The following is a 12,744-nucleotide window of genomic DNA, read 5'->3' as shown; positions in this document are numbered from 1 at the left end:
CCCGTGCAGTGACCAGGGGCTTCCCACCTGCAGACAAGCCAGAGGTAACATGGGGGCTCGAACCTGCCACCCTCGTGTTGGTAGGCAGGGAATCTACTACTGCACTAGCCAGATGCCTGAACCCTATCCAATTCTCGTGAAAGTACAAAAACATCAACTCATCTCTTGGTTTGTACCTTGAATCCTGACAATGCTGATCATCTTGTCCCCCACGGCGTCGCACACATACTTCCCAGAGTCGGAGGGCTGGATGTTGGAGATGATGATTTTCCTCAGCGTGCCGTAGCTCTCGATGTAGGTGCGGGAGTCGGGGGTCAGCGGCCGATCGTTGCAGTACCACTGGACGGGCGCGTTGGCGCGGGACACCTCACAGGCCAAGATCAGCTCGTCCCCTGCCACCATCTCCTGGTAGTCCGGGTCACTGGAGTTTCCCACGATGCTCACTGGAGGCTCTGATAGAGGGAGGCACAAAAGTGTTATGATTGATTGTCAGGCTAGAGAGGTTTATTCACACAGAGGTTTATGATTGAATGTCAGGCTAGAGAGGTTTATTCACACAGGTTTTGCTTCTTCTTTTTTAACACAAAGAAGAGGTCATCATGGGCATTACAATGTCAGATCACGGTACAGTTTTCTACATACATCTTGGTATACAATATCACACTTTTCTCAATAGTGTATACATAATCCATTTTCCCCAGTACTCGATCATTTTTTTGTATTAAATATGAATCTTCCCATACTGTATATTTCATTTATAATACTCGGAGGATCAAAGTGTAACCGTTTACGAGTTATGCCTTACTTGCCTAAAGTCAGGAAAAAAGTGGAATGCGCGCACATCCTAGTAGACAGGTGCTGGACCAAATGAGATAACTTAAGAAAAATAATAGAGGTCCGCACACTGTATAATGCTCCCGAAGTGGATTTATTAAAAGCACAACGTTTCGGACGTGACGTCCGAAACGTTGTGCTTTTAATAAATCCACTTCGGGAGCATTATACAGTGTGCGGACCTCTATTATTTTTCTTTACTTGCCTAAAGTACCTTTAAGTATTTATCCTTGTGTAGAACAGTTTCTGGTATTTGACCTTGGTAAAGGATGAGTAGACTAACACCACTCCCATTATCTTATCCATCTCAGCCGCCACCCCTTGTGTTTCTGGGCACGCCCAAAAAAATATGGAAATGGTCAGCCATTAGAGGTTTTGCTTTAGAAATAATTTAGGTTATCTACACAATTTATTAGCCAATTGATAAATATTGTAACATTCATTTCAGAAAAAAAGATGCAATCCAAATACATCATGTAATTGTCACTTTCATTGGAAAGTTAAATCTGTACAAGGCAATTCTGCATGTTGGCAGCTCAAAATAGCAGGTAACTGTTTTAATTTTGAAGACTTCAAAACACAGAAATCATGAGACAAAGACTCAAAACATCTAATGTTGTGAGTCCAGCTTTCTTTGGGCAGAGTGCTGTTTAGGAGAGTTTTAGATTTTGCTCTCAAGTTTAAATTTGTCACCTGCTGCTGTGATGGAGAACTGGCGTGTCCTGCCAGTGTCCTTACCTGACACCATCATTGAATTGGGGCAAATCTCATGCATCTTAATGACAGCTCTTCTCTAGCAGCCCCACTGTCATTTAAGCTGATAAGACAGGTGTATGTTAGTGAAATTCTAACAAAATGTCATTATAAAATAAATACATTTTACCTTCTACTGTAACCTGGAAGGTGATGTTGTCATCTCCAGCATCCAGGAAGTACTCTCCTGAATCTCCCAGCTCAGCGTTGAGGATGACCAGCGAGCGGAAAGCCCCTTCTTCCTCCTCACAGAACCGCTCATCATCCTCAATACGACTGCCATCTTTGTACCACTTGGTGGTGGCGTTGGCCCTGGACAGCTCGCACTCCAGCACCATATCATCAGAGGTCAGGGACCTCAGAGCCGTTTTAACCTCCGACTTCCTCAGGATCGTCACCGGAGCCTCTGAGAATACAGAATTAGGATTTTATTGTAGTTTTCAATGTAGGCACTTATCACAAACAATGTAGAGGTAGAAGAAAAACCGACTTCTTATAGAATTTGGGTACTTTCAAGGCATACTTTAGGGGAGTGATATTGTAATTTTCTGCAAAAAAGAATTTCAGTCAAAGAAAAAGAAAAACCAACAGCAATCCTATAGTTATAATTAAAAAAAAAACAAAAAAACATAATTTATGCAGACCGATCATGCTTATTGTCATAGTCTGTCACCCCCCAAAGGCCCATTCTGAGCCAGGAACAACCCTGTAGAACATCTGCTGAAATAAACTAATCCAGTGGTTGGTTCCCAAACTTTTCCGAATCATGGCCCACTTGAAAATCAAAAAAATTATCGCAGCCCACATCTGACTGTAAACAGTATGAAAGCCAAATAATGGGTTCTCAGAGCACTTTTTATTTTAACGATAAAAGGAGCTGTCCATCAGCACCACACAGAAATCAGAAACTAAAAGTGAGGAGCTGTCTGCAATAGGATAATTAACGAATGATTACAAATTAAATTTGTAATTGCAAATGTATGTATGCATTCTCATACATAATAACATTCCCCCGCCCCCCCTACAAAGATCGTAATGTTTTGCAAATTATTTGGCGGCCCACTTGCAATACCTTCGCAGCCCACCAGTGGGCACAGGCTTGGCACAGGCCCACAGGTTGGGAATGGCTGCTTGAATCAGTTCACAACTACCAACAATCCATCAGAAAGTTTCACAGCAACCGTTTTGAGGTGGTCAAAGCAGGAAGTAAAGCAGGTGGTGTAACCAATACCATTAATTATGGTTCCATTGGATTTAGGTGTTCTAGTGCTCGGGCCCTTGTTAATGTTATTGGTTACACCTGCTTTACTTCCTGCTTTACCACCTCAAAAGGTTGCTGTGAAAAGAGCCTATTGGTTCACAAATGCTTTACCCAAAATATTTCCGGTCTAAACCACTGACTAAAAGTTCATTTGCATATTGTCTTACCTGAAACTTTAACCTGGAAATCAATTTGATCATCTCCGGCGTCACAGGTGTATTTCCCAGAATCCTCCGGGGCAGGAGAGTGGATGGTGAGACGTCGGACCAGCCCGTCCTCAGTGATGGTGACGTTGGCGCTCTCCTCTACCTCTCTTCCATCCAGCCACCACTTCACCTCCGCAGTGGGCCGGGACACCTCGATCTCCAGCACGACCGGTTCACCGGCAAAACTCTCCATTTTGTCAGACGCCCTTTGTGGACGAGTAAGCTTCACTGGAGGCTCTAAAGGAAAAGGAAGGGAGAGTCACAATTTAGAAACTGCGGATCAATCATTTTATCATCATCATCATCATCATTATTGATAGAAATATACAGTGGCAGCAATCTTCAGTTGGTGCACCCAGCCGAAGGCCTTGCGGCATCCTGGTCAGCTGCCAATCAAAGAGCTGAACTTTATTATACCATAAGAGACATGGCTTTTAGAGCAACTAATCATATACTGTACTGTACTGTACTCTGTACTGTACTCTATATTGTTTATTAAGAGATTAAATTGGTTTAAGTTATGTTATATTAAGTTAAGTTTCTGTTTAACTTTGTTTAATCTGCCAAGGACCCAGAGTAGGAAATTAGCGGGGGCTCGGGGCAAAATGCCCCTAAAAAATCTAGAATTGCCCTTGGAATTGGGGTGACAGGTGCTTTTAAATGCCCCCATAAAATAAAGAGTTGAATACTTTCTGTATTTTAACATTATTCTGTATTTGCAAAGCGTGACTTGAAAATTACCATTCCTCCTACTAGCGTTATTTACCTCAGTGACAGGCAGCACAAGCTAGCTGGCCAGCTAGTTCACTCATGTTTTTGCCAAGTACATTGGTAACATGCCAGACAATCAACAGTATGTTGAGATAGAAAATGGGCATCTTTAACTGTGATTATTTATGAACTTTTAGAAATAAAATATGCTTGGATAAGAGTCATTGATTGGTCTGTCATGCTACATAGGCGCAACTAAGGTATTTCCCAGCATTTGATCAAATTGCCCTGGAAATTATCCAAAATGCCCCCGAAATATATTTCACAGGGGTAAAAATAGCCCTCATTTAAAAAAGTTAATTTCCTACCCTGCAAAGGACCTCCCTGCACGGTCCCTGCACCAATTGCATATTGCTGCATCTGTAGTCTATCATCTATAAAAACTGGTTTTCAGTTCTGTCTTAAAAAGAAAATACTAGTTGCTACTAATTGCTACTCATATTTCCTCAGGCATTGTGTTCAAAAGTTTAGGGGTCCTGTTCACAAATACTATAAATTGATAGATGATAATAATTGGCATACATTACCATTTTAACTTGTGTTCCAATTAATAGAGAGGCAAAGTGCCCGCCTACTTCCTGCTTCAGCACTGTACCAGAGATTTTCATCTGCCATTTATTTTCCCATAGACATTTCGTAAAATGCGTATAAAAATAGTTTTACTGGTTCAAACCAAACGGTACAGATATATTTAGAAACAGGAGAGATTGCATAACATTTCACTGGGACCAAAACATTAAAAAAAAATGCGCGTTTAAAGAAAATATTTTTTCGATGTTGTTTTTTTAAGTTTTGGTCCGAGTGAAATGTTCTATGGTCTCTCCCGATTATAGCGTTAGCTGAACCGTTTGGTTCGACGGAGTACAACTATTTTATAAGCATTTTACGAAATGTCTATGGGAAAATAAATGGCGGATGAAAATCTCTGGTACAGTGCTGAAGCAGGAAGTGATGTTCCACTTTGCCTCTCTATATACTGTATAGAGCAGTGGTGGTACACAACGTGGGGTCCGTGGACCACCAGGGGTCCTTGAGCAAATTGATGAATTATAAAGCTTCACCATTATTTCATTTACATATATTTGACACACAGTTACAGAATGTAGAAGAATGACTATTTTGAACATAGTTTAACTTTTATCTCTCTCCCTACAATACAATACGATACGATACGATACGATACGATACGATACAATACGATAATCATGGGATTCTGCACAAAATCATATCTAACAATAAAGATATTCTCAGATTTGGGTCTGAGAGACAAAATCTCGACAAATGGTTTTTGATATGAAAAAGGTTGAGAATCACTGAAGAGCACTCTCACCTGTAATAGTCACCAGGAAGGTCACCGAGTCATCTTCAGTGTCACACACATACTCCCCGGTGTTGTCCACGTTGGTTATGGGAATGACCAGCCGGCGGTGGGCACCGTCGACCTCCAGGATCAAGTCGGGGCTCTCGTCCACCTCCAGGCCATCTCTGTACCAGCGGACTAGGCTGTCGGCCTGGGAGATCTCACAGCTGAGCTCCAGCCTCTCAGGAGCTACATGGGTCAGCTCCAGCTCCGCCTCATCGGGGGAAACGATACGGACCGGTGGCTCTGGTGCAGGAGGGGAACGGTATTAAGTATGTGTTTATAAGGCGTTTTAAGTGCAGCTACACTATTAGGCAAATGTTTGGACACTTCTGATTGAATATGTTTTTTATTCTCTTAAAGCCGTTTTCATCTAAAGGCTTATGCTTTAATGCTTGAAATGTGTTTCTTGACAAATATAAATAATGAAGTTGATGTCTATGAATTTCTTTACAAAGCCTTAAAGTTAAACGGTGGCTACTTTAAAAAATGTAAAATATAAGATAGTTTTTTGTTGTTGTTTCGGTCACTGCATAATTCCAATTTTGGGTTATTTCAAAAGAGTCTCAGTTTGTGTTGCAGACACTCTCCAGAGTCTATTTACCTGTGACAGTAAGCTGAAAGAAGAGTTTCAGTCTGTGTTGCAGACATACTCTCCAGAGTCTATTTACCTGTGACAGTCAGCTGGAAGAAGACCGAGTCTCCATCTGTGTTGCAGACGTACTCTCCAGAGTCCTGGGCTGTGCCACAGAGGACGCTCAGCCTCCTGTAAGGACCCTCGGAGGTCAAGCGGATGTTGTCACTCTCCTGCACCATCAGGCTGTCTTTGTACCAGTGGACCCGCCCGCTGGAGCGCGACAGCTCGCACTGCAGGTGGATCTCCTCCGAGATGTTGCGCTCCATCACAACATCGTCCTTAGGGTCCACGATCATCACTGGAGGCTCTGTATTTGTAATAAGAGCGAGTACAAAGAGGAAAATTCACGCTTTTATGATTGTAGTTATTTATAAATAATGCTTTCTCTTTTACAGATTATAATTGGCTTATTCATATACTGTAGCCAATGCCTTATCTAGATTCTACAATGTTGAAGGTGCTACATGTGGTGTTTAAACATGAATTAATCATTGTCATTTTTTATCAAGTTTTTTTCTTCGCATTTCCCGTTTTTCTCCCTTATTTCACTTGGCCAATTCCCCCTGCTGTCCCGGTCATTGCTCCACCCCCCCCTGCTGGTAACACGGAGGGGATCGAACCTGCAACCCTCGTTTTGGTAGCCTGGCAATCTGAATTCTGACTTTAATCCCAGAATGGAGTAGCAAGGAGCAAGAGGAGAGAGCAGGAGAGGGGGAGCGGGGGGGGGGGGGGGGGGGAGAAGAGAGCAGGGGGAGGGAGGAGGTGGGGAGAGAATGGGAAATGTGGGGGAGGAGAGAGCATATGGGAGAGTATGGTAGTATAGAGAGAGTATGGGAGACTATGGATAGAACAGGGAAAGGAGGGCTAGCTGACACAACTAACAAATTACAGTAGTAATAATAACACATCTAACAATTATATGATAGAGAAATATAGACACACATTTTGCAAACGGACATATGTCGATTTCTTAGCAACCAAACTATGCTTAATTTAATTGGCTGCAAGCCTTTAGTAGTGAGTCCCTTTGCCGCTTTAGGGTGGAATGGGTGCCATGCTTTAAATAGTGGCGGAATAGTGGGAGGAGATAGAATGGGTGCCATTCTTTGGAGTAGAATGGGTACTATGCTTTAGAATAGTGGGGGAAGGGGGGAAGAGGAGAGGGGAGGAGGGAGGGAGAGCGGGGGGATGTGGGGGAGGGGAGGGCAGGGAGAGGGAGGAGGTGGGGAGAAAATGGGAAATGTGGGGGAGGAGAGAACGGAGAAGGAGAGGTGGGAGGGTGCAGGGGAGGGAGAGCAGGGGGAATGTGAGAGAGGAGAGAGCAGGAAGTGGCAGGGAATGGGGAAAATTGGGGAGAAGAGGAGGAGGGGAAGGAGCAGAGGAGGGGAGAAAGAGGAGAGAGCAGGAGAAGGGAGGGGGGAGAGCGGTGGGGTGTGGGGGAGGAGAGAGCATGGAAAGAGAGGAGGTGGGGGGGAATGGGAAATGTGGGAGAGGAGAGAACAGGAAGGGGGAAGTGGGGAAGGAGCAGGGGAAGGGGGAAAGATAAAGAGAGGGGGGGAGAAGATCAGACAAACTGACTACTCTAGACATTAACCAGAGCTAACTAGGACATAGCAGTACAAATAGTATTACAAACTATAGTATTAACAATTACATTTTAGCAAAAAATGTGAATGTCTGGGCTCCCTCGACGTCAAAGTGGGGTCACAAGCCAAAAAAGGTTGGGAACCCCTGGTGTAGAGGCCAGTAGAGGGTGCCAGTCTTCTCTCTCATGGACTTGTTTGTTTGTGCCAATAATATTAACTAGCAGATATGTGTGGCAGTACACAGACTAACATGTGTCAAAGGGAATCAGCAGCTGCTCTGTACCTCTGATGTTGACGGTGAAGGCGATGCTGTTGCTTCCTGCCTGGCAGGTGTAGCTTCCTGTGTCTGTGCTCTCTGCAGAGCGAATGATCAGCCGCCGCATGGTCCCCTCAGCCTGGAGGGTGATGTTGTCGCTGGGCTGGATCTCACAGCCGTCCTTATACCTGGGAAACAAACATCACATGACACGCAGACAGCTGAGAATACACAGTCTCAAATAAGAGGCTGTCTCTTTTTTTTCCTCAATATTTTATTTTAAGAGGCTGTCTCTTTCAGCAGAACATTTGGAAGATCCTCATAGGATTGGATAGCTCAGTGATGCTCTGTACTTTTCATATCAAGGACCCCTAATTTAGTCCACATTAGAACCACAGATTTGAAATTTTGTCTCTCAGACCCAAATATGAGATCCCCCGCAACCCCCCCCCCCCTCCCCCGATCTGATTTTGTCCAGAATCCCATGAGTTTTGTTTCAATAACTCATAATTAAAACAACCCTACGTAATATACAATTTTAAAGCACTGAATGCAAAGACAAATCTATGAAAAACACAAAACCTTTATGCTACAATGTTCCTGTATTTCAGCAGTGCCAGTGGATTAATTTGACTGTGCTAAGGTCATGCACTTTTGTATAGGTTGTCTCAGGTTTAACCAAAAACATGATTTTGGACTGTAATTTAGATTCTGGTATATGAATCATTACAAATAGAAATTTGAAGCAGAGCACAATTAAAAGCATCATTTAATGATTTCCATATTGTGTTATTGTAGCAGGACTTTATTCTTCTTCCACTCACCACAGAACTGCAGCGTCCTCTCTGGAGACCTGGCAGTGCAGCACCACGGGGTCCAGCTCCATGCTGCTCTTCTGGAGGTCTTCCTCTGGGACGGGGCTGAACTCCACAGGGGGACCTGGGGGAGAGAGAGGAAGGAGGGAGGATGTCAGCAGCGGGAAAACAAAGAAGTCATGGAGAGAGAATGAGCCTCCTGGATTGGTTAGAAATGCTTTTGTTACGTGTAAAAGAGTATTAGGTGATTTTCTATTTAACTGCAACTGGGATTAACACAGAAATTCTGAGATTAAAGTAAAAAAAATCCCATTTTGTGAAGGACTCTGCATGAGTGATATCTTGGTCAAATGTAAAAAATGCAAGTTGCCTTCAAAAACAATCCAAGGCAGTGTGCCTTGGATTGTTTTTGTAGGTTGGAATAATTAAAATGCCTTTATTTTACATGGCAAAGAAAAATGTTTAAAATGACCAACGCGTTGCGACCACACTGTAGGTCTTCCTACAGTGCGACCACACTGTAGGTCTGTAGGTCACACTGTAGGAAGACACGCCACAGTACGCATTGGTCATTTAATTTTGTTTTCTTTGCCATGTAAAAATAAAGGCATTTTAATTATTCCAACCTACAGTGGGCCTTGGATTGTTTTTGAAGGCAACTTGCATTTTTTACATTTGACCAAGATATCGCTCATGCAGAGTCCTTCACAAGATGGAATAAGCACAGTACACCTGAAATATCCAAAGAGCACCTGTAAGTGATCACTACAGAGAGCCAGCAGTGCTTCCTCTCTATTGTCTGCACATTAAAGTAAAACATTTCAGTTCCCCCGCCCCCTTCACAAATTTATATAATCTATAATCTATAATATACTATAGACTATAATCTCAGAATTTCTGATTTATTTATTTTCTCTCTTTCAGAATATTACCCCCTCAGGCCTGCATCTATAGTTTTGGATTGGTAGGATATTTTGAGAGTTACCGAGTAAGATGGAGATGGATCGCAAGGCTGAGAGGCCTTGTTGTTCGTTATAGTTAGACATTTATGGCTAAGAAGTGATGGCATGCATTGGATTATGGCAGTAACCTTCACCACACGATCATTCCCAACCTCTATGAGTCTTGTGAGTAAGAACAGAAAAAATAAACATTATTTTAACCCTGACAACAAAGTTATTGACAACATCATCAATAAAGCCTATTAGCATCCCATTTCTGGCACAACACAGTGCAGCAGTCATTGCCGATCACCTTTGACCTCGACCTGAAACGCAGCGACATCATCAGCTGTTCGACAAGCGTACACGCCCGAGTGAGAGAGATCTGCAGACTGGATAATTAGCGTCCGCCTGTGCCCTTCCTCCAGCAGATCTATTCCAGGCTGGTTGAAGATCTGCTCTCCGTCTTTGTACCAGTAGACCTGGGCGTTGGGGAGCGAGACGTCGCAGTACAGCACCACAGCCTCGCCTGCCTCTGGGCTTCTGGTCCGCTCGGCAGCAGGGAGCTCAGAGAACTTGACCGGGCCGGCTACGAATGTTTGAGTTGGGTTAGTGTGACAAATGAAATGAAAATTAAATGAATTAACTTCTTTTTTTCGTGTGTGGGGTTCTTATCTGAAGGAAACCCCAGGGATGCATGGGGAGAACATGCAAACTCCACACAGAAAGGCCCTTTATGACGAGATAGCCCACCTGAGCAGTAGGCACTGAGGACATGGGGATGGGGACACACCCTCAGCACCCACAGCATCCCAGGCAGGAATCGAACCTAGGACCTTCTTGCTGTGAGGCAACAGCGCTACCACTGCACCACCAAATGAATGAAATTCTTTCCAAAATTAGATAAATCAAATGAAAGAAAACTGACACCACAAAATTACTACAACCCCAAAGTACAATTCATTTTGGAGCTGTATTTAATTCAGTGACTAATTGAAATGATAACTTTTCAACCTGGATACTATTGTCCCATACCAAAGGCCACACTATAGATAATTGTAGTATGTATCAGTATGTTGAAACAAATATGCTTTGGGTGCTTTTGAGGTTGATTTTGGACTTGTCCTAAGACTGTATTGGAGAGCCACTCACCCAGGCAGGCAAGGCGTATATCTCTCCATAGAGAAGCCATTGTGATTTGGGGCAGAATTGAATGATATGAAGAAAAAAGATAGAAAAATGAAAATGATGAGTCATGCTTAAAATCTTTGTGTTTAAAACATACACATTTTCAGAATGGATCTGCGTTTTACACACAAAGATTTTAAGTATGAAAAAAAATCAAAATTGATATAATGTTAAATTTAAATTAAATTTCCTTTAAATTGTCATTTAGTATGATTGTCAGTATGGAATAGTGGAGTGATATGGAATGATACTGTTCAATATGTGATGAGGTTGGCCATATAATGTCAAACTCACCTACTAAAATTACAAATTAAAAACTGAAGAATGGACTGCTGTTGGAGATGACGCTTTCCTTCAATATAATGATGACTTGAAATTGATCCGTTTTCCAAAAGCCTTTCAGTACGAGGGAATGAAATTCATCACCAACCACGGTAGTTGTTGGAAATGAAGTGATCAAGATGCCAAAACCCAAAATATACCCCCCCCCCTTCCACACACACACACACACACACACACACACACACACACACACACACACACACACACACACACACACACACACACACACACACACACACACACACACACACACACACACACACACACACAAGCACTTACCTGCAACCTCCACATTGAACTTGACAACCTCCCCTTCAGTTTCACAGGTATACACTCCGGATTCTGACGCCCCGGCCGACTGGATCACAATCCTCCTCATGTTCCCATCTGATTGGATGGTGAGGCCATCACTCGCCTCCAGCTCCACCCCATCTTTGAACCAGGACACCTTGGCGAAAGAGTGGGAGACTTCGCAGTAGAGGACGATGGCATCCCCGGTCTCCACCTTTTTACTGCTGTCTAACTCTGACAGAGGGCTGAACTTCACCACAGCAGCTGCCAATGATAGAAACACAACTGTAAACTCCTGGAAAAACACCATAGTACCATTACAAGTTACAAGATAACATTTATTTTTACACCTACGTTTAACAGTGAGAACTGCTGAATCTCGCACTCCATTGGCTATGAAGGTGATCTCAGCTGTGTTGTCCGCCGCCCGGGTTTCACGGATGACCAGCGAGTGCTGCGTCTGGGACTGATGTACGGAGTAGCGGCCGCCGTGCTGCAGTTGGGTGCTATTCAAAAACCAGGTTCCCGTCATCGAGGCCGACAGCTCGATGGAGAAGCGAGCGTCTTCTCCCTCCTGCACCTCACAGCCTCGGAGTTGGCTGCGAATCTTGGGTCCAGGAACTAAATGAATGAACAGAAGAGATTTAGGTTTTGTAGGACCAGTGATGTCATTCATGCACAAATGACATCACTGGTCCACAACTTCACTCAAATCAAATCTCAATAACTGTCACACTAAATGAATGCCTGCTAAACTGTTTATAGTTTTCTGATATATGACTGATGTTGTAATGATACAAAGCTGTTTGAAAATCACCAGAGTGTTCCTTTAAGGGAGAAATCCATCCTCAGATACTCTTACATTGTCTGCGATGTTCAATATATTCCAAGAGTTAGTTTGTGATGTGTTGAAATCAACTTTTTTTGTGTACCCACTTTTAGGGTTTAGGGTACTATTACTAACTTTGATACCGATACCCAGGAAAATATCAATACTCTATACTATTTTCGAGAACACCGGGGTGGTGGTGGTGGGGGGCTGATGGACACACACGTGCTTCTCCATAATCTAGGCCCAATATAACTCATTAAAAACTTTGCACTTACCTGTACACAACAGATTACCCCTGCTCTAGTCATCAGCCTATCAGAACACTTTTACAGATACCCACCAATGATAGGGAAGGAAAGATCTGTAGCATGTTTGATTTTTCATTAAGAGAAAGCACTGCTGGTATCGATACTGTTGCAAATTAGTATTATACAGTATTTTTTTCAAAATACCTTAGTATTGTACTGTATCCGTTTCAAATTTTTACAATTGATACTTATCGATACTACTGATAGGTACTTTTGACAACCACCTTTCCTCAGCCTGCCTATCTACTTCTGCCTCAGTTAGTGATATCCTACATTTCCCAGAATGACTTTAGATATATCCCAGAGAACCAGCTGCCCTTGTTGCATCCATTTGAGTTTTACGGAGCCTATAGAAGAAGAAAT

The 12,744-nt window shown here is 43.1% G+C and overlaps 1 protein-coding gene across 1 annotated transcript in view; it reads right to left on the bottom strand.

Moving 5' to 3' along the window:
• The window catches only part of obsl1a (obscurin like cytoskeletal adaptor 1a), a gene marked incomplete at both ends in the record, with an annotated part of 41,537 nt that overhangs the window by 11,004 nt on the left and 17,789 nt on the right, over window positions 1-12,744 (bottom strand). The window contains 9 exons of the mRNA XM_083633092.1: window positions 177-452; window positions 1,718-1,993; window positions 3,016-3,291; window positions 5,156-5,431; window positions 5,857-6,129; window positions 7,692-7,852; window positions 8,489-8,603; window positions 11,230-11,505; window positions 11,596-11,862. Of these exons, the coding sequence (XP_083489218.1) occupies window positions 177-452; window positions 1,718-1,993; window positions 3,016-3,291; window positions 5,156-5,431; window positions 5,857-6,129; window positions 7,692-7,852; window positions 8,489-8,603; window positions 11,230-11,505; window positions 11,596-11,862 (2,196 nt within the window). The remainder of the gene's footprint in view (window positions 1-176; window positions 453-1,717; window positions 1,994-3,015; window positions 3,292-5,155; window positions 5,432-5,856; window positions 6,130-7,691; window positions 7,853-8,488; window positions 8,604-11,229; window positions 11,506-11,595; window positions 11,863-12,744) is intronic.

This window comes from Poromitra crassiceps, assembly GCF_964638095.1.
Source record: "Poromitra crassiceps genome assembly, chromosome: 3".
Classification (NCBI taxonomy): Eukaryota; Metazoa; Chordata; class Actinopteri; order Beryciformes; family Melamphaidae; genus Poromitra; species Poromitra crassiceps.
Note: the sequence above shows the minus strand (reverse complement) of the source record. Positions and strands in the feature narration are given on the sequence as shown.